The sequence below is a fragment of the Pipistrellus kuhlii genome, unplaced genomic scaffold, assembly GCF_014108245.1.
Source record: "Pipistrellus kuhlii isolate mPipKuh1 unplaced genomic scaffold, mPipKuh1.p scaffold_m20_p_17, whole genome shotgun sequence".
NCBI lineage: Eukaryota > Metazoa > Chordata > Mammalia > Chiroptera > Vespertilionidae > Pipistrellus > Pipistrellus kuhlii.
The window spans coordinates 1,002,375-1,024,123 of NW_023425482.1; the positions used below are offsets into that span (position 1 = coordinate 1,002,375).

The 21,749-nt window shown below is 44.5% G+C and overlaps 1 protein-coding gene across 6 annotated transcripts in view; it reads right to left on the reverse strand.

Annotated features, from left to right (window-relative positions):
- Window positions 1-21,749, reverse strand: part of WDR62 (WD repeat domain 62) — a 46,098-nt gene that overhangs the window by 18,444 nt on the left and 5,905 nt on the right. For all 6 annotated transcript variants that reach the window (XM_045582501.1, XM_036440314.1, XM_036440315.1 and 3 more), the window contains exons 4-12: window positions 19,744-19,801; window positions 19,339-19,509; window positions 18,187-18,324; window positions 17,611-17,793; window positions 15,454-15,614; window positions 13,689-13,878; window positions 5,122-5,259; window positions 2,994-3,172; window positions 1,780-1,871 (exon numbers count right to left, since the gene is read on the reverse strand). In XM_045582501.1, coding sequence (XP_045438457.1) covers window positions 1,780-1,871; window positions 2,994-3,172; window positions 5,122-5,259; window positions 13,689-13,878; window positions 15,454-15,614; window positions 17,611-17,793; window positions 18,187-18,324; window positions 19,339-19,509; window positions 19,744-19,801 — 1,310 coding nt within the window. The remainder of the gene's footprint in view (window positions 1-1,779; window positions 1,872-2,993; window positions 3,173-5,121; window positions 5,260-13,688; window positions 13,879-15,453; window positions 15,615-17,610; window positions 17,794-18,186; window positions 18,325-19,338; window positions 19,510-19,743; window positions 19,802-21,749) is intronic.

Consider the following 21,749-nt stretch of genomic DNA (forward strand, 5'->3'; position numbering starts at 1 on the left):
CATGGGCTTTGTCCAGGCCCTACTGACTACCTATCCACTGCCACACTTCCTTCTATCATTAGGCCTTTCCTGCTGGCCCATCTGTTTATTTATTTATTTATTATTTATTTATTTATAAATATAGTTTTATTGATTTCAGAGAGGAAGGGAGACAGAAATAGAAACATCAATGATGAGTCATTGGTCAGCTGCTTCCTGCATACCCCACACTGGGGATTGAGCCTGTAACTCGGGCATGTGCCCTGACTAGAAATCGAACCATGACCTCTTGGTTCGTAGGTCGACGCTCAACCACTGAGCCACGCCAGCCAGGCTCTCCTGGCCCCTTTAGACAGTGCCTACACTGGTCACCTGGTACATCTGAGGTGTAACATATGACTAGAGGTGGAAGGGAACTCAGGAAAGGTAAACTGAATAAACAGAGATTCAGAGAAAGTTAAGTGGAATAGAGGGTGCCAGGGAAGGAAGAAGGAAAGAAGAGCATGGAAAAAATCATTAACATATGAGGATATACCTCTGCCTAAGTTAAGAATGTATCATCAAAATCAAATTATGAGGAAAACAGACATACCCAAATTGAAGGAAATTCTACAAAATGACTGGCTTAGCTCTGCCTGTGTTTCTCAGTGGCTAGAGTGCTGGCCCACACACCGAAGAGTCACGGAATCAATTCCCGGTCAAGGGCACACACCTAGATTGCAGGTTCAATCCTGGCAACCAACCGATGTGTCTCTTTTATATCAACGTTTCTCTCCCCTCTCTCTTTTTTTCTCTCTCCCTCCCCTTTTTCTCTCATGTGAATCTGGACTGGAAAAACAAAAGTGCTAAAACGACAAAATATTGGGACACCTGGCAAAATGTGAATAAGGACCATAAGACAGATGACAATATAGCATAAAAACGAAACTCCCATATTTGATAAGCCCTGTGGTCATATAAATGGATGTCCTCATTCCTAGGAAATACAGAAGCATTTAAAGGTGAATGGGCATCATACCTACATTTACTCAAATAGTTTAATAAAAGAAAAAAAGAGAATGTATATGCTATTACTTTATTACGTGTGTTTATATACACATACAAACACAGAGAGAAATGGAGAAAGGGGAAGCAGATAAAGTCACAGGGTCAACAGAATGTAAAAGAAAAAATGTGGAAGCCAAAACCGGTTTGGCTCAGTGGTAGAGCATCGGTCTGCGGACTGAAAGCTCCCAGGTTCAATTCCGGGCAAGGGCATGTACATTGATTGCGGGCACATTCCCGGTAGGGGTATGCAAGAGGCAGCTGGTCGATTTTTCTCTCTCATCGATGTTTCTAGCTCTCTATCTCTCTCCCTTCCTCTCTGTAAAAAAATCAATAAAAATATATTTAAAAAAAGAAAAAGAAAAAACGTGGAGAATCTGAGTAAAGAGTATGTAGGTATTCATTATAATATTCTTATAGGCATTACGCTTTTTCAAAATAGCATGTTTAACTATCAATCTATCTTCATTAGCAGAGGATGAACTTATTCATACATTCAGCATTCACCTCTTCAGCCTGAGTACTGATTGGGGAACTGGGCACCAGGGTAAGCTAGTCAAGTCCAATCCTGCCTGCCAGTGTCTTGTTTTCTGGAGTCCTAGACACTTTGGTTCCAGGGCTTAGGACTGGGCCCTTATTAAACACAGCACTTCCAGCTGTCATTCAGAGTCCTAATAGATATCAAGTACCCCTCTATGTGGTTCTGCCAGGGGGCCACTCCCCTGCCTTCCCCCTGCCACCCTGCCATGGGCTCACCAGTCTCAGGCTTGGAGTATTCCAGGCATAGCACCTCAGCATCATGGGCTTCCATCTTGACCAGCTCATCCATGAAATGCAGCTCATGGATCCTGGGAGACATGCACTGACTGCTATACCCTTCTTGGAGGGCCCTCCCACCCCTGCTCCCACCCCAGGCACTCTGCCATTGCCAGGCAGGTGACATGGAGAACTAGTTTAGAGATACCCAACCACTGTTATCATCTAGAAACATGCCATCTTAAAGGAAGCAATGCCAAATGTGGGAGTATCACAGTGAGCACCCAGCCCTAGGGCAGAACGGTATCAGAGGTGATCCCAGGGGAAAGGGGGAGCAGAGGTCAGAGGTCAGAGGTCATATTCAAGGGCATTTGATTCCAATCTGTCATTCTTAAAGTCTTAAATCTAAACTTTTTTCATTCTCTCCAAGTGAAATAAAACAATCAAGAGGTCATCCAAAATTGAAATAAGAGACAATCATCCCAATTTCTCTCTCTCTACCTATGTAATCTTAGCCTAGTCACTTGGCCTCTCTTAACTCAGTAAACCTATCTGAAAATGGTGTTGATAGCAGCACTTACATCAAGGGTCAATGAGAATACTAAATTGGTCGTTACACACAGTAACAGGCCAGTGGCCAGCCCCAGGGGGAAGAGTGCTATGCCCACGTAGCTCTTGTTACTATTTTTGTCATTCATGGCAGGCAGCAGCCCTATATATTCCGTTTGCCTCATGTGGTGATTGATATCAAAACAGTTGCCAGCATTTAAAGAAATAATTCTCACAGAAAAAAAATCCTGCACTTTCTGTTCTTCTTGGATAATGAGAACGCGACAGCTTAGAGGACATGTCTCCAGTTCCCTTGGTCCCTTCCATCGCTCAACAGTCCCAGGACCCATATGGTCACAGCTGTCATTCATCAATTTAAACCTGGTCCCTTTAACAGGGCTCATAAGCCATCAGCACCTGTTGAACCAGTAACATCTTGAAAAAACTCTGCAGTGAGGTCCCAGTAGCTACTTTAACCTCAGCCCTTTTGGAAGACACTTCTTGGCATAAGTTCCAAGGGGTGGCTGGTAACAGAATGGCTACTCAAAGCCCCCCATTCCCAATGAGTAGCTGGAGGTACAAAGGTCAGGGTTCCTCCCCACCACCCTGAGTACCTGAGCCTGAACTGGGAAGTGTACACTGGACAACCACAAGAGTCCACTTGCCTCAGATTTCCACTTCGGTCACCTGAAGCCAAGTGTTGGCCATCAGGACTGACTTGCATGACTCGTACCCCAGCTTTCACGTCCATAGGTGTCCCATTCTCACTGCCCCGGTCTGGGAAGTGTGACATGTCCTGAAGGTGCTGAATGTCATTCTCTACATATACTACCTTTAGTAGGGTCTGCAGAAAGGAGAGGGCTGAAGTCAGTACTGTGAGATGGTCTGAAGCACCTCTGAAATTTTGTATCCCAAGAGCTAGTCTCCCATTCCTCACTGTAAATGAAACTCTAATTTTGACATGGGAGGTTCACTACTCAGAATAATAACTATGTTTCCCAGCCTCCCTTGCAGCTAGTTGAGGCTCTGTGAATAAATTCTGGTCAATAAGATGTAAAGCAAGTGAGAACCCTTCTGCTTCCTTCTTGCTGCCTGAAACTCACTGATATAATGACTGGAACTCTAGCAGCCATTTTGGATGATAAAGAGCAGAGTAAGAACTAGAAGGCTCTTGGATCACTGAGGGCTTCCTACAGCTGCCATAACAGACTATGATTACCTCTAGACTATTTTTATGAGTCAGAAAACAAAAAATTTACCTCTTGTTTTGGGATTTCCTATTGTATACAGCCAAATATAATATGAATATCACAGATGCAGAAGAAAAGACAGTATAGCATTGGGGTGGAGAGTGAAGGGAGTAGTAAAGGAATACCTGCTATACATTCCCTACATTAATGGCTATATATATATATATATATATTTAAACATTCTTTTTTTTCCCCCCCCACAGAGAAGAGCTTTTTTTCTCTCTTTTTTTTAATATATTTTAATGATTTTTGTACAGAGAGAAAGGGAGAGAGATAGAGAGTTAGAAACATCGATGAGAGAGTCATCTATCAGCTGCCTCTTGCACACCCCCTACTGGGGATATGCCCTTGACCGGAATCGAACCCGGGACCTTTCAGTCCCCAAGCCGATGCTCTATCCATTGAGCCAAACCAGTTTGGCTATTTTTTAAATTTATTTTTATTTTTTTTTTAACACAGAGGAAGAGAGAGGGATAGAGAGTTAGGAACATTGATGAGAGAGAGAAACATCGATCAGCTGTCTCCTGCACACCTCCTACTAGGATATGCCCACAATCAAGGTACATGCCCTTGACCAGAATCGAACCTGGGACCTTTCAGTCTGCAGGCTGATGCTCTATTTACTGAGCCAAACTGGTTAGGGCATTAATGGCCTTTTTTTGTCCCAGTCCCACTAACTTCTCACCAATCTCTTTCCCACTTCAGGGCCTTTGCACAAGCTGTTCCTTTGGGATGAGACACTTTCCCCTCCCCTCTTCACTCTTCCCAATCCTCCATATCTGAGTGTAGTTATCTTTTCCTCCAGGAAGCTGCCCCTGATGTCACAAATAAGATCAGATGACTGTTATATATCCTACTAGCACTATGTAATTTTCTTTCATGGTGCTTACCACACTTATAATTATATAACAATTTGTACAATTATTAGTTCACTCTTTGCCTCCCCCCACTAGACTGTGGGTGCCATGAGTACAGAAGGGTTTATCTTAGTGACTGATGTGTCTCCAGCAGTTAGCATGCACAGACCTTAATTAGTATCTGCAGAATAAACAAACGCATGATTCAGGTCTCAGTTCCTCAGAGAAGCACTCTTAGTGACCTAGCAATACCAAACATTTCTTCAGCAAAGTGTTTTCTCCCCAGCCTCACCTCATGGCTCTCTGTAGTGTCCTGCCAGCACCCCTACCCATGGCCTTACTGCATGGCAGCTAGTTGACAGGGGAAGCCCCTGCCTGGCTTGGTTGGTGGACCTAAGAGCTTTCCTAAGGAGCTCAACTGAAGACTTAGGGAGCAATTTCTCTTCTGTTGGATATGTCAGGTTGCCTGGAATGGCTGTGTAGACACACCTGGACAGTAGCTGCTCACTGGCAGAAAGAGAGCTATGCTACTCAGAAAGAAAGAGAGAGAGAGAAACAAAAAAGTAACCTGTCTTGGTTTCTGGTTCCTGCCCAAAGTGCAGTCTAATAGTAAGATCCTATAAAACGTCCTCCTGCCTCAATGTCCTAGTTCTTCCTAAAAGATGGTTCACCTTGAAGTCACTCACATTACTGAAGATGTTTTTCTGCCAGGGAGAGTCAGGGCTGTTATTTATGTTCCAGAAGCGAATGGTGTTATCTGAGGAACAAGTCAGAAAAGATCCAGTTGGCAGACAAGCTCTCTGATCTTCAAACTCAGGATACACCTACAGTTTCCAAATAACAAGGCAAAGGGCAATTCATTACAACCACTTCAATGATAACACTATGATATACTGTTGTATTTTGGTGGGAAAAAAGTAAATTGCAGAGCCATAGCTAGCATGGCTCCATGGCTGGGGCATTGGCCCGCGCACCAAAGGGCTACAAGTTTGATTCCAGATCAAGGGCACGTCGTATCTGGGTTGCAGGCTCACTCCCCACTCCTGTTCAGGGTATCTTTGGGAGGCAACCAGTTGATACACATTGATGTTTTTTTCTTTCCTTCTTTCTCCTCCCTCTTTCCCACCCTCCCTCTCTCAAAAGCAATGAGAAAAATATCCTCACAACCTAATCAGTTTGGCTCAGTGGATAGTGTTGGCCTGTGGACTCAAGGGTCCTGGGTTCAATTCTGGTCAAGGTCATATGCCTTGGTTGCAGGCACATACCCAGTGGGGAGTGTGCGGGAGGCGGCTGATCAATGTTTCTCTCTCATTGATGTTTCTGACTCTCTGTCCCTCTCCCCTCCTCTCTGTAAAAAATCAATAAAATATATATTTTTAAAAATAAATTAAAAAAAGAAAAAAAATATCCTCAGGTGAGGATTAACAACAACAAAAAAGTTGCAGATAAATAAGCATAATTTAATGCTTTCTATGTTAAAAATAAGCAAGAGAAAAGGAACACAAAATGCTACCATATATCATCCATGCCCTATCTTCAGCCCAGGCCATAAAATATCCCCACAGATAAATTTTCAAGAAAAAATGGGCAGCTCACAAAACACAAAAGGAAACAAGGTACCATGAGCAAGCAGCAACAGAAACATCAGACAGAATAAAAAGTAACTATGCTTAATATTTTTAAAGAAATAGAAGAACTCGGACAAGATTAAAAGTATGAATAGCCAACCAAAAACTATAAAGAATAACTAAGCAGGGCCAAAAAAGAACAAAATAAAATTGTTTCTAGAAGCAAAAAATAGGCAAGGGAAACAAAAGAATGAACACCTCAAAATCAACACCCAAAAATCGATGACTTAATTTAAAAAAAAATTTTTTTTAATTGATTTTTTACAGTGAGGAAGAGAGAAAGGGATAGGGAGTTAGAAACATGGATGAGAGAATCATCGATCAGCTGCCTTTTGCACACCCCTTACTGGGGATGTGCCCACAACCAAAGTACATGCCCTTGACCGGAATCGAACCTGGGACCTTTCAGTCTGCAGGCCGACACACTATCCACTGAGACAAACCAGTTTAGGCTCGATGACTTTTTATTTTTATTTATTTATTTATTTATTTTAAATCAATCTTTATTGTTCATATTATTACAAAGGTTCCTCATTTCTTCCCCCCTCCACCAGGTTCCCACCCCAACCTCCGTCCCCTTCCCATCCCCCATTGTCCTCATCCATAGGTGCACAGTTTATGTTCAGTCTCTTCCTCCCTCCCTTTCCCCGATAGTAAATCCCTTTTCAGATAGTAAATCTGTTACTTAGCATTTTCTCATATCAATAATACCTCCACATGCCCAATGATACACTTCACACAAAAGACATTTCAACCAGCCTCATCCAGGCCCCACCCAAGGCACTCATAGATCAACACCCCAGCGCTATACTAACTCAACACATCCAGATCTAAGCCTTCATCACTTGATTCAGCAGACCCTCAAGTTCCCGCAAAAGTTTCCAGCCATGTCTAAGAGGTAGCTGTGGGCAGGGGCAGGCGAGAAGCAAGCTGTTCCAGGCCTGGCTGCTCCGGGCCTGGCCTCTGTTGCTCTGGTTCTTTCCACAACCAGCTGCTCCGGGTCTGGTCACTGCCGCTCCCGACCTAGTTGCTCTTGACTTGGCTGATTTTGCTCCGGGCCTGGCCGCACCCGACCCGGCTGCTCAGGGCCCGGCCGCTCTGGGCCTGGCTGCTCCCAGCCTGGCTGCTCCCAGCCTGGCTGCTCTGGGCCTGGCCGCATCCGACCCGGCTGCTCCGGGCCTGGCCACTCCCAGCCTGGCAGCCGCTGCTCTGGGACTGGCCGCTCCCAGCCTGGCAGCCGCTGCTCCAGTAGGCTCGATGACTTTTTTTTTAATATATATTTTATTGATTTTTTACAGAGAGGGAGGGAGAGAGATAGAGAGCCAGAAACGTCGATGAGAGAAACATTGACCAGCTGCCTCCTGCACATACTGGGGATGTGCCCGCAGCCAATGTACATGCCCTTGACCAGAATCGAACCCGGGACCCTTCAGTCCGCAGACCGACGCTCTACCGCTGAGCCAAACCGGTTTCGGCAGCTCGATGACTTTTTAATACACCAATAATGAATTATCAGAAAGAGAAACTAAATAAACAATCAAATTTATCATTGTAACAAAAAAATTAAGATACTTAGGAATAAACTTAACCAAGGAGGTAAAAGACTTGCACTTGGAAAACTATAGGACATTAAAAAAAGAGATAAAGATATAAACAAGTGGAAGAATATACCTATGTTCATGGATTGGTAGAATTAACATCATTAAAATGTCCATACTGCCAAAACCGGTTTGGCTCAGTGGATAGAGCGTCGGCCTGCGGACTGAAAGGTCCCAGGTTTGATTCCGGGCAAGGGCATGTACCTTGATTAGGCGCACATCCCCAGCAGCGGGTGTGCAAGAGGCAGCTGATCGATGATTCTCTCTCATCGATGTTTCTAGCTCTCTATCCCTCTCTCTTCCTCCCTGTGAAAAATCAATAAAATATATTTTAAAAAATGTACATAGTACTCAAGACAATCTATAGATTCAATGCCATCCCTATTAAAATACCAGCTGCATATTTCACAGATCTAGAACAAGTACTCCAAAAATTTATTTATTTATTTTAAAAATATTTTTTTATTGATTTCAGAGAGGAAGGAAGTGGGAGAGATAGAGACATCAATGTTGAGAGAGAATCATTGATTGGCTGCCTTCTGCATGCCCCCCACAGGGGATCGAGCCTGCAACTGGGGCATGTGCCTTTGACCTGGGACCCTTCAGTCCACAGGCCAATGCTCTAACCATTGAGCCAAACCGTCCAGGGCCAAAAATTTATATAGAACCAAAAAAGACCTCTAAAAGCCACACAATAATCTTGAGAAGAAAGAACAAAATTGGAGGGATCACAATACCAGCTATCAAGTTATACTATACTACAAAGCCACAGTAATCAAAACAGCCTGGCATTGGCACAAGAACAGGTGTACAGATCAATGGAACAGAATAAACCTCAGAAATTGACCCACGCCTTTAGGCTCAATTAATATTTGACGAAGGAGGCAACAATAGTCAAGACAGTCTCATCAATAAATAGTGTTGGGCTGCAACCAGTTTGGCTAAGTGGATAGAGCGTCGGCCTCCAGACTGAAAGGTCCCAGGTTCAATTCCGGTCAAGGGCATGTACCTTGGTTGTGGACACATCCTCAGTGGGGTGTGTGTAGGAGGCAGCTGATTGATGTTTCTCTCTCATTGATGTTTCTAACTCTCTATCTCTCTCTTCCTCTCTGTAAAAGAATCAATAAAATATATTAAAAAAAAATAAAATAAATGGTGTTGGGAAAATTGGACCAATACATAAAAAAAAAAGAAAAAAAAAGAAAAAAGAAAAGAAACTAGACCACACACTTACACCATACATAATTAACTCAAAATAGATAAAATGTTTAAATGTAAATTGTGAAACCACAAACATCCTAGAAGGAACCACAGGCAACAAAATCTCAGACATCTCTCATAGCAATATGTTTACGGATACATCTCCTAGGGCAAAGGAAGCTAAGGAGAAAATAAATAAATGGGACTACATCAAAATAAAAAGCTTCTGCATAGCAAAAGAAACCATTAACAAAATGAAAAGGAAGCTCTGTATGGGAGAACATATTTGGCAATGATACATCTCATAAAGGGTTAATCCAAAATAAATAAGGAGTTCATTCACCTAACAAAAGGAGGACAAACAACCCAATTAAAAATGGGCAAAAGACCTAATTAGACACTTTTCCAAAGAGGACATAGGATCAACACTCTACCACTGAGCCACACTGGTGGGGCCTTTCTCATCATTAATGTTTCTCTCTCTCGCTCCTTCTCCTTTCCTCTCTCTGAAATCAATAAAAACATATCTACATTAATAAAAGAGAAAGATGCAAATTGATGTACCCTCTTGACACCCACCAACAAAGATGCTGGGTTAATTTGCATATGCAGGCAGGGTGGGACACCACAGCCGCTTCGGGCCTCTAGGCCACATGTGTCAAACACAAGGCCCGCGGGCCAAATCCGTCCCGCCAGGCCTTGCAATGTGGCCCGCACCGCGCTGTCATCACTGCACTCCGCTGCGTTTCCATCACAATGACAGTTTATGACTGTTCAGTAAACCATTTGGCCCGCGATTTAGGCTGGATTTTAGATTTTGGCCCCTTCTCTGATTGAGTTCGACACCCCTACTCTAGGCAGTGTGGGAAGGCGGAAAGGCAGCTCCGGGCCAGAGTGAAGGTGGTGTTGGCAGCCAGGGGAAAGAAGGCCCATTCTTACATGAATCTTCATGCAGCAGGCCTCTAGTCTACATGTGTAAAACCCTAAGTGACCATTTGACTGGTAGCAATGATGCACAATGACCACCAGGGGGCAGATGCTCCAACTGGTAGCTGTGATATGCACTGACCACCAGGGGGCAGATGCTCAAAGCGAAGCTGCTGAGCTGTAGTGACTTGGTAGCTGTGGTTCTTAGGTGAAGCACCTGGACCAGAAAAAGAGCCTAATTCCAGGGTGTGTCCCTGAGAATCGACCTCTTGCAATCCAGGACCTCTTGGGGGATGTCAGAGATGGTTTCCACCTGATCCTCACAGGCCAGGCTGAGGGACCCAACCTGCTAGAGGGACCCCATTCACTCTGCAGACATTTTTCAAGCCAATGCACTGCCCCAGGTACAGCTGGCTGGGGAGGGACTACTGGAGGTTGGTCAAGGTGTGTCCAGCCCTTCTCACCCAGTCCTGCCCTGCCAGCTACCTTCTAATTAATTTCCATTCAATGTGCATGAATCTGTACACTGGGCACTAATATATATATATATATGATAGAATTGGAATATTACCATATTGCAATTCCCAGTAAATAAATGGATCTGACATTTAACATCAACAGCTGCTAATGACAGTCAATGAATTGTATTTTTATTTATATATGCGTGTGTGTAGGTTCATTCTCACAAAAATATTTTAATTGATTTTTAGAGAGAGGAAAGGGGAGAGACAGAGAAAGAGAGACATCGATTGGTTGCCTCTCATACATGCCCCAACTGAGAATAGAACCTGCAACCTAGGTACCGTATTTTTCGGACCATAAGACGCACTTTTTCCCCCCCAGAAGTGGGGGGAAACAGTCCCTGTGTCTTATGGTCCAAATATAGCCTACACATATACTTTTAAAAAAAAGTTTTTTTACTTGCCCGGCTCTGTGTGGTCTCTGTGTGCTTGCCTGGCTCTAAAATAGTTCTAAATGCTGCTGTTTACTTTACGGGGTTGATTACATGTGTTTATGACTGTGATGTTGGGTTTTAATGCACATAAAATATTTTAGGACACTATTTGTTTCAGAATCTTTTTTTCTTCATTTCCCTTCTCTAAAAACTGGTCTTATGGTCCGGAGCGTCTTATGGTCCGAAAAATACGGTATGTGCCCTGACTAAAAATCAAATCCACAACCTTCTGTTGTATAGGATGATGTTCCAACCAACTGAGCTATCATCCTGGGCTATGTGGTTTTGTGTTTTTTAAAAAAACATATTTTATTGATTTTGTTTTTTTTTAAACAGAGAGGGATTAAGTTAGAAACATCGATGAGAGAGAAACATCAATCAGCTGCCTCCTGGATACCTCCTACTAGGGATGTGCCCGCAACCAAGGTACATGCCCTTGACCAGAATCAAACCTGGGACCTTTCAGTCCGCAGGCTGACACTCTATCCACTGAGCCAAACCAGTTAGGGCCTATGTGGTTTTTTAAGATCTCTATTTTATCTTTAAAAATTAAGGATGCCCTAGATCAGTGGTTCTCAACCTTCCTAAAGCCGCAACCCTTTAATACAGTAGTTCCTCATGTTGTGGTGACCCCCAACCATAAAACTATTTTTGTTGCTACTTCATAACTGTAATTTTGCCTCTATTATGAATCATAATGTAAATATCTGTGTTTTCTGCCGGGACCGGTTTGGCTCAATGGACAGAGCGTTGGCTTGGGGACTGAAGGGCCCTGGGTTCGATTCCGGTCAAGGGCATGTACCTTGGTTGCGGGCACATCCCCAGTAGGGGGTGTGCAAGAGGCAGCTGATCGATGACTCTCTCTCATTGATGTTTCTAACTATCTCTCTCCCTTCCTTTCTGTACAAAAATCAATAAAATATATTTAAGTAAATAAATAAATATCTGTGTTTTCTAATGGTCCTAGGTGACCCCTATGAAAGGGGTTGAGACCTACAGGTTGAGAACCACTAGCAGGGTCACCTAACGCCATTGGAAAACACAAATATTTACATTACAATTCATAACAGTAGCAAAATGAAGTAGCAACGAAAATAGTTTTATGGTTGGGGTCACCACAACATGAGGAACTGTATTAAAGGTTCACGGCATTAAGAAGGTTGAGAACCACTGACCTAGATGGTTTGGCTCAGTAGATAGAGCATCGGCCTATGGACCAAAGGATTCTGGGTTCAATTCTAGTCAAGGGCACATACCTTGGTTGCAGGCTCCTCTCTGGTCAAGGCCCTGGTCAGGACTTATACAGGAGGCAACTAATCAATGTGTTTCTCTCACAATGACTTTTCTCTGTGTCTTTCCCTCTCTCCTTTACTCTCCCTAACAATCAATGGAAAAATATCCTTGGGGAAGAAGGGAGGGGAGGGGAGGAAAGCAGAAGGGAAGCATAAATTTCATGCACTGGGTCACTAGCCCTACCTAATAAAAAAGAAACATGCAAATTGACCACACCTTCACTATGCCCACAAGCCATGCCCACCAGCCAATCAGGGTGAGTATGCAAATCAACCCAACCAATATGGCGGTTAATTTACATACCCAGGCCAGAGCAAAACTAAAAGACAGCATAGAAAGAAGCCAAGTACTGCAGAAGGGAGTGAAGCTTTAGAGAAGCAAGCAGCGGGGCGGGGAGAAGGGAGGAAAGCAGGCGGTCTGGGGGAGAAGGGAGGGAAGCAGGCGGGGCCCTATTGCAGGAATCCTGCAATAGGCCTCTAGTTTATATATAAAACTTTAAAGTTATTTAAAAAATTCTTGTTAAGTGAGAAAAGTGCTAGTAATAGAAGCAGCAGATACAGGAAAGCAGATGGATTCAAACAGCCAATAGGCTAAATCAACACTTACTCCAAAGGATTAAGTTATTTTTTTCCGATTCTGAATTGGGCCACTGAAAACGCAAGTTCTCTAGGACAGACATTCCTAGTAGTAAGATATTTTCAGGAGGGACAAAAATGTAGAGTACAGCCGAAACCGGTTTGGCTCAGTGGTAGAGCGTCGGTCTGCGGACTGAAAGGTCCCAGGTTCCATTCCGGTCAAGGGCATGTACCCGAGTTGTGGGCACATCCCCAGTAGGGGGTGTGCAAGAGGCAGCTGGTCGATGTTTCTCTGTCATCGACGTTTCTAGCTCTCCCTCTCTCTCTCCCTTCCTCTCTATAAAAAATCAATAAAAATATATTAAAAGTTGGTCCGAAGGTTGTGGGTTATTGTTAAGCTGATTAACATAAAAATATATTTAAAAAAAAAATCCATGCAATGGATAAAAAAAAAAATGTAGAGTACAATTCTTTCTCCACCAGTTGTCTAATTTGCAAGGAGTACTTAGAACAGCTTTAGAGAATGAAAAACTCCCCACAGATTCTTAGAAAATAAAAACATCTTTAACACAAATTTAAAAAAAAAACAACTAAATGACACAAACAGCTTCCACAGAAGGCTCTCTGAGGTACACAGGCTACTGCTACAGGACTGTTGTTCTCCCAAGTGGTCCCATGCCTCTCATCCCCTCACTTCCTGCAGTTCTCTGCTTGAAAGTCAAGTCCTCAAAGAGGCCTTCCTTGACCACTCTCCTCTCTAGAACAGCAATCAGCCTTGATCTCCTTTTCACCTACTCCGCTTCATTTTTCTTCTGAGAGGTACTGCTATGTGGCATGTTTTATACTGATGTTTATGGGTTTACTTTCCCACCCAAATGTAAGTTCCATAAGGCATGACCCTTGTCAGTTTCCTTCCTAGTTGTGTCCCCAGCACCTAGAATAGTACCTGGCACATAGCTGGAGTTCATTTGAAGGAATAGGGTATCCTTCGAAGGAATGGCTAAATGGGATCACCAAACTCTGCAGTTTTCTTCAAATGGGGGCTAAGCAAAGTCTGGGGAGGGGAAACGGACTCACCTCCACATTCCAGACGTATGAACTGTGGAAGAGCTCTGACCACACCTTGCCTACTTTGTTGATATCTTTGACATCCCAGATATAGATGCTGTGGTCCTTATACACGCAGGATAGCCATTGGTGGATGGGGTCAAAGGTCAGTGCCACTGTATCCGGATAGATTGCTTCTGCCTTCCTGCTGAGGAGCAAGCTAACAAGGCAACATGGGTCATCAATTACCATCAGTGTCACTGTGGGTAGTGACAGCTGCCTGTGGGGACACGGTGACACTTGAGTTATCTCATGTCAATGCCACAGTGGTCCACCTCTCCCACTCCAAATCCACTTCTCCCTCCTGCTCTGTTTCTAACACAGAGGTTGTAAAGTGAAAGCTTCCACTTGAGAACATTTGAATTTCAACTCCTGTTAACATTTTCTCCCCTCATTTCACCCAACCCATGCTCTGTCCAGTCTCATGGAAAGATAATGGGCACAGACCTCAGGCCTTCTCTCTTGTGAGCTCTACCAACACATGACCAAACATCTCTGTACAAGGGAATAGAGTTGTTGTCCCCTAACCTGGGGCCTCCCTACAGTTTATTGAGCATCTGCTGTGTGCCAAAGCTTTAGCTGCACCAAATCCCCACAATGAAAGGTAGGTACTATATTTTATAGATAAAGAAACTGAAGCACAAGTTGATATAGGCCACACAGCACAAAGCAGAAGCTGGCAGAGCTAGGCAGCCTGGCTACTACAACATAGTCTGTGAGTTGCTGACCCACCCTCTATCCTTTGAGACACCCAATAGCCCCCCTCGAGGCTATTATAGAAAAGGCACTCCAGAGACAGTGTCCAGCAATCTACAGAAAGGTCACCCCAGGCACCCAGTACTCCTGGTTATGCAGCTCCTCTGCCCCCCTGTTCCCCAAATGACTTACAACAAAGGGAAAATATGTCATAGCTCAACTCTTCTACCCATTCTCCACATGGCAGCCAGTGATCTAATGCTCAAAGCCTGATCACATAATGCTAATACCTGAAATCCCAAGTGGCTGCCATGGACTTCATAATAAGACTATAAGCTCCTTGCCAAAACCGGTTTGGCTCAATGGATAGAGCGTCGGCTTGGGGACTGAAAGGTCCCGGGTTCGATTCCGGTCAAGGGCATGTACCTTGGTTGCGGGCATATCCCCAGTAGGGGGTGTGCAAGAGGCAGCTGATCGATGACTCTCATCGATGTTTCTAACTATATCTCTCTCTCCCTTCCTCTCTGTACAAAATCAATAAAATATGTTTAAAAACAAAACAAAACAAAAAAAAAAACTATAAGCTCCTACCAACTTCCATCCATTCCCAGAGCTATCTCCTATTATTCTCCTCCCCTGGGCACACTGGGCTCCAGCCACACAGCCACTCGGTATTCCTGCAATACACCAGGCTCAGTGTGCTATCCCCTTAAGGCCTTTCCACTTGCTGTCAGGACCCAGTTCTCCACACAGCTGGTTCCTTCTCTCTAGAAGCTTACACTGGCCACCCAAATATGAGTCTCTATTTTATTTCACCAAAGTATTTGTGACTAACTGAAATGATCTTATTTGTGTAATTGTTTACCATAAAGCTCTCTCACTAGACTAGACTTCGTAGTGGCAGGGATTTTGCTGCCTCATTATAGCTGTATCCTGCTTCCTGCCTAGGGCTGGCCAGTATGGGGATGGATCTAAAAGCACAAATGTATACCAATAGACAGACTCTGGGTGGGCCCCTTTCCCTCCTCTCAGGTAGTACCTGGGCTCCAGCCCCTGGGCCACATCCACCCCAAGGTAGTGTGGCTTGGGCAGGTTGGCAAGGTAATGTAGGTTGTGGGCCTGGAAGATGCGAACTATCCCATCTGTGCAACCGCAGAAGATCAGCTCCTGGCTGACAGAAAGGCAGGAAGACAGGGAGACCTGTGGGGGGAAAGGAGACGCAAGTGAACTTTGTGCTTTATGTGGCCCAGTTCAGGGACAAGGGGACTGACAGGACATGGGCCTCCAGAGAAGCCTTAGAGTTTCCTGGGTCTACGAAGCCCATCTTAGTAAATTTTAAGGTTTTTGAACTCAGGATATTGCATAAGATCACTATTGAAGGAAATGTGCCAGCAGGAAGACTGGGATAGAGTTATCATTGCTACCTATAGAACTCAGCTGTGGGTGGGAAACATCTATTCAGCAGACTGTGACTAAAGGTCAGTTGCAGTAACTGGGTTGAGTTTTAGGCTTAAATTTTATTTCCTATTATTTAAAAACAACTTCATAGAGATTATACTCCAAAATAGCATAGTAAAAAGTTACTGAATACAGGAAGGACTATCTATCCTGCCAGGACATATAGAAAGAGCCAGGAAATGCCAGAACTCTGGACACAGATTAGAGGAGTTTCTAAAAATTCACAGGGACTTAATTTATGAGTCACTTATTACAACTGCTCAGGGGCTACACATCTATCTGTCAAAAGCTTCTGACTTGCAAGTGTTCTAAAATGAGGATTCAAATGAAAAGTGGTTTTGCAATTTATCATTTAGTTTAAAATGTTTATTTGGTTTAAAATGTTTTTGGTATAGTCTTTTTTGACTGAAAATGATTAAGTCAATAATACCGTATTTTCCGGTGTATAAGACGACCGGGTATATAAGACGACCCCCTAATTTTACAGTTAAAACATACGTTTAAAAAACAAACAAAAAACAAAAACAAAAAAACCCCACATAGGTTTAGGCCTATATTCGCTGTATAAAACTACCCCCCACTTCCCAGGCAACACCAGTTCTTTTTTTTAATAGACTGCCTCTCTAACTCAGCCAATCCAAGCAGGCTTTTTATGCATGCAAATTATACATGTTCTGTACCCGAAGCTACACTATGTTCTAGTAAAAAGCCTGCTCAGATTGGCCAGAGTCAGAGTTAGGCCTATATACAGCGAATATAGGCCTAAACCTATGTTTTAACTGTAAAATTAGGGGGCCGTCTTATTCGCCGGAAAATATGGTACTTTGTATACAGCGAATATAGGCCTAAACCTATGTTTTAACTGTAAAATTAGGGGGCCGTCTTATTCGCCGGAAAAAATGTATACAATTTTTTAAAATTCAGGCCTGGCCAACGTGGCTCTGTAGTTGAGTATCATCCATGAACCAGGAGGTCATAGTTGATTCCCGGTGAGGGCACATGTCCAAGTTGTGGGCTTGATCCCTGGTGTAGGATATGCAGGTGGCAGCTGATCAATAATTCTTTCTTATCATTGATCTTTCTATCTCTCTCTCCCTTCCTCTCTCTGAAATCAATAAAAATCTATTTTAAAAATTTAAAAAATGCAGTTGTCCTACTAGCCAAGAGTGCTCAATGAAGAATAGAAATATGAACTGAATCAAACGGTGAGGAAAGCAATTGTAACCTGACCTTGTTTCAGGGGACTAGCATTGTATTGAATGCGTTACCTATATTATCTCATCAACTCTGTGAGATATACAGCAGTATTTCCATTTTACAGATAAGGAAACTAAGGTTCAGGTAGGGAAACTCATTTACCAGAATAATACAAGCAGATCTTAAGGTCAAACCCAGAGCTGGACCCTGGCTGGTGTGCTCCGTAAAGCATTGGTCCACAGATTGAAGGGTCAGGGGTTTAATTCCTGGTCAAGGGCACATACCTGGGTTGCAAGTTCCATCTCTGCGCTGGGGAGGCAACCAATCGATGTGTCTCTTTTACATTGATGTTCTCCCCTCCCCTCCTCCCGCATTCTCCTCCGCTCTCTTTAAAAAAATCAATGGGAAAAATATCCTCGGGTGAGGATTAACAAACCCAGAGCTAGTGTGATCAACCATCAGGCAGAAACACTGCTGAGTGTCCCAGGAGATCATGTCATGGAAAGAGTGTTCTCCCCACTGTAGAAGAGAGGTGGGGTACCTTCAGATTGATCCACTTCTCCAGCACCCTCTTCTCATTGAACTGGCAGAGAAGGCCCGAGTAGGACACACAGAAGGTGTTGCCTGCCATCTGGCCCCGGCCACAAGCCACACCACAGAAGACATTGTTGTGCAGCTCACCCAGGATGCCTGAGCGCCCTACGAGGGGCACTGTCCCGGTCACCTGGAGGCATAGCAGAACACAGTGAGACATTGTTCACATAAGCATGATGGGTCTCTCATGACCAGAGGAACAACACAACTACACAGGAGAACCCTAAGAACTCCTCCAAGAGGAGAAGGAAAGAAAAAAATCGAACACACTTCCAGGCAGAGTGGCTGGAAGGCAGCAGTCCCAGAACAAGGGACTGGCCCAGGGCTAGCAAAGAAGGGAGTGCAGTGGGGAGATTTCTAGCAAGGTTTGCCAGTCAGCACTGGAGGGCAGCCAGAGGCAGACAGGCTTGAGAGGCCAGACAGTCTGAGATCACTGCCCGCTATCTCAGGGAGAAAAAGGAGTCTATTCTGCCCCTGACAGTTACTCCCCAGGTCTCGCTGAGGTGCCAGGGACAAAACTCACCTTTGCTTCAGTGGAGACTTCTAAGAACCAGAACCTAACATGCCGGTTACCAACAGTAACAAAATAGCTGCTGTCCTCTGAGAAAGAGAGGGCGATGACCCTGCATGATACCTTGTTGGAGGCCACCAAAATATCTTTCTGGAAGAATCAATACAGAAAAGTTCATGCTAGCACCCACCCCGTTAGACTTCAGCCTTTGGCCTTAGCCCTGTGTCTCCCCTGCTCCAAGTCTGTTTTCCTTGGACCCTCCAGTAAGCTAATCTATGGGAGAACCTGTGTGACACTCTTATTACCACTACAGAGGAGACTGAAGCTTGGGAAGGTACCCACATGGGAGTAAGTTCCAGAACTCTCCCTGAGCCCAAGCTCTACAGCCCACATGGTGTAGAGCAGCAGTCGCTAACCTTTTGGACTTCATGGACCACCAGTGGTCTGCAAACCACAAGTTAGCGATCTCTACTCCAAAGGTTTCCTTAAACCAGCGGTTGCCAACCTTTTGGACCTCATGGACTATCAGTGGTCTGCTGACCACCGGATGGAGACTGCTAGTGTAGAGGACAGCCATAGCTGGGATGTAAGTATAACAACCATGGCTGTCATCAATAGAGTGCCCATTCTGGGCCCTGCTGAGCACTTCAATGGATAACTCATGGGATCCTCTCAATGGCTCCATAAGGGAGGTACTTCTCCTCCCACGCTGCCATACTAAAGGGAAGATATCATGTGTTCAAAGTCACATAGCAGGTTATGACCAGAACCAGCTATTCCAGAGTCCAGTAATTCAAATCAACTCATTGAAGTCTCACAATTCAACCGGTCTCACAATTATTATATTATAATACCAATTTAAGAAAACAGACCTACAGAGAAGTTAAGTCTCTTGATCAATATCCACAAGGAAATAGACCCACAGTTCTAAGTTAAGTCACTTGATCAAGGTCACAGCTGGTCAATATAAATATAATTATTTTCTCACTAATTGAGAACTTGTCATATGCCCTTCAATAAGTGCCTAAAACAGGGATCAGGTGCTCAATAAATATTTGCTGGATGAGTAAGTACTTTACCAAGTTATCTCATTTAGTTCTTCCAAAGCCTGATACGCAGGATGCTCCAGCACCTGCCTGCCCACACACCCACCAGTTGGCTCACCTTCCAGTCCCAGACGTTGAGTACCATGTCGTGCTGGTAGCCCATGGACACAATGTGCTTCATATTTGGGGAGAAGGCCACACAGGCCACGCCGTACTTGTGGCCCAACATCTCTGCCACCTGACTCTTCTCATCCACATCCCAGATTCGCACAGTAGGCCTGTGCCCGTTCTAGGGAAGGTGGGGCTGTTACTGCTGCTGGCTTCTATACCAAACAGGGCTAGAGGGGCCTGCAGGGCTGAAGATGGCATTGTACCAGGGTATGCTCAAAAGCCATTTCCCCCATCTGCCACGAGGCTTTTGTGGCCCAGGAAGGAGCTATTCCAGGGACTCCCCAGGCCTATGGAGACAGAATGAATGGCCCCAAGATACCTCCCCACCTACTCAATCATGATCACAACTCACCTCCCCCGTCACTATGTACTTCCCATCAGGGGAGAAGGCCAGAGAGCTCAGAGACTTCCTAAGAGCAAGGAAAAGGATTAATATCACTGGTTCCACTGAGGGTGGGAAGCCAGACCCCAGCCTGGCTATGCTGACAGTACACTGCCCACTCCTCACTCCCAAACCTGGAGAGGCCAGGAGAGGTGAGCACCAGCAGCTCCCACAGAGCCAGTGCTGCCTATGTGCCCAGCACAGCACATGATGCATTCCTGCATTCCCTGCTGCTAGGAGCACAGAGAAATGGGGTTCTATAAAATCAAAGGTCCCTTCCTCCCTTAAACTCCAAACCCAGATGGGATGGACACTGAATGGGGAACCTTTCTTCCTCTCCCTCTACAACAGTAGGCTTCCTAAGACCCCACCAGCCTTATAATCCTGAGAAATTCAGATGCAGGAAATGGTACAGATCTGGCCTAACTATGGAGGTGGTGCTGAAAGGAGGCAGGCAATCACACTGAAACAGCCACAGCATATGCTCCACTGCTAATTGCTTAAGGTGTTCTGGAAACCTGTTGCCAATCAACATGTTTCTCTCCGATACTCCCAGATAGCCAGCACAATGACTGAATAAGATTAGTTTGCACATTTTTGGTAGCAAGTTTCACTGCTCCAAGACTGCATTGTTTTTTTCTCTCTCCTCCTCCTTTTTTTTTTTTTTTAATGCTGTTTTTACATCTCTTCCTTAGTCTAGAACTGTGGTCAGCAAACTGCAGCTAGTGAGCCACATGCAGCTCTTTGGCCCCTTGAGTGTGGCTCTTCCATAAAATACCACGGCCTGGGCGAGTCTATTTTGAAAAAGTGGTGTTAGAAGTTTAAGTTTAAAAAATTTGGCTCTCAAAAGAAATTTCAATCATTGTACTGTTGATATTTGGCTCTGCTGACTAATGAGTTTGCCAACCACTGGTCTAGTATAGTTGTCTCCCTACATGAGTAAACTGGTGTGCAGTTAACTAAGTCTTTCAATAAGTCTTTGATAATCTTATAGAATATTTATCATCCATTCAACCCTCTAATGGCTTCCCATTGCTCTACAGCAGCAAAGGTGAGCTGCCTACCTAATAACTCACCTCTCCTTCCCCACTCACAGAGTATCAGTTTTAATTGGGATGGCAATGTCTCCAGCTAGAGTCCATTTCCTCATCTCTCTTATAGCTACACAGGTACAGCTACACACTTAGTCTGGCCAATGAGAGGTGCTGTTGCAGGTTTCAAGAAAAGCTTCTCGATGCCAAAACCGGTTTGGCTCGGTGGATAGTCGGCCTGCGGACTGAGGGGTCCAGGGTTCGATTCGGTCAAGGGCATGTGCATTGGTTGCGGGCATGTCCCCAGTGGGGAATGTGCAGGAGGCAGCTGATCGATGATTCTCTCTCATAGATGTCTCTAACTCTGTTCCTCTCTCTTCCTCTCTGTAAAAAATAAATAAAATATATTAAAAAAAAGAGAGAAAAAAAAAGAAAAGCTTCTCGAAGGGAATTCTGTCCTGTTCCTTACTTGTTCCCCTTCTGAAGAAAGTACATGACAACCAGAACTCCATCTTAGGTCAAGTGGTGACTTCAAGAACAGAAGCCTCACAATAAGCATGGTGGAACAGAAAGACAGAAGTGGGGCCAAACTGGTTTGCTCAGTGGACAGAGCGGCGGCTGTGGACTGAGAGGTCCCAGATTCGATTCTGGTCAAGGGCATATACATTGGTTGCAGGCACATCCTCAGTAGGGGGTGTGCAGGAGGCAATTGGTCGATGTTCCTCTCTCATCGATGTTTCTAGCTCTCTATCCCTCTCCCTTCCTCTCTGTAAAAAATCAATAAAATATATTAAGAAAGAAAGAAAGAACGAAAGAAACAAAGAAAGAAAGAAAGTCAGAAGTGGGGGCCCTAATGCTCACAGAGACACCAGCCCCCTGGGTGTCCACCACCAGACTTATGTGCAGGAAGAACATGCCCTTGTGTCATGACTGTCATGTGCCCCG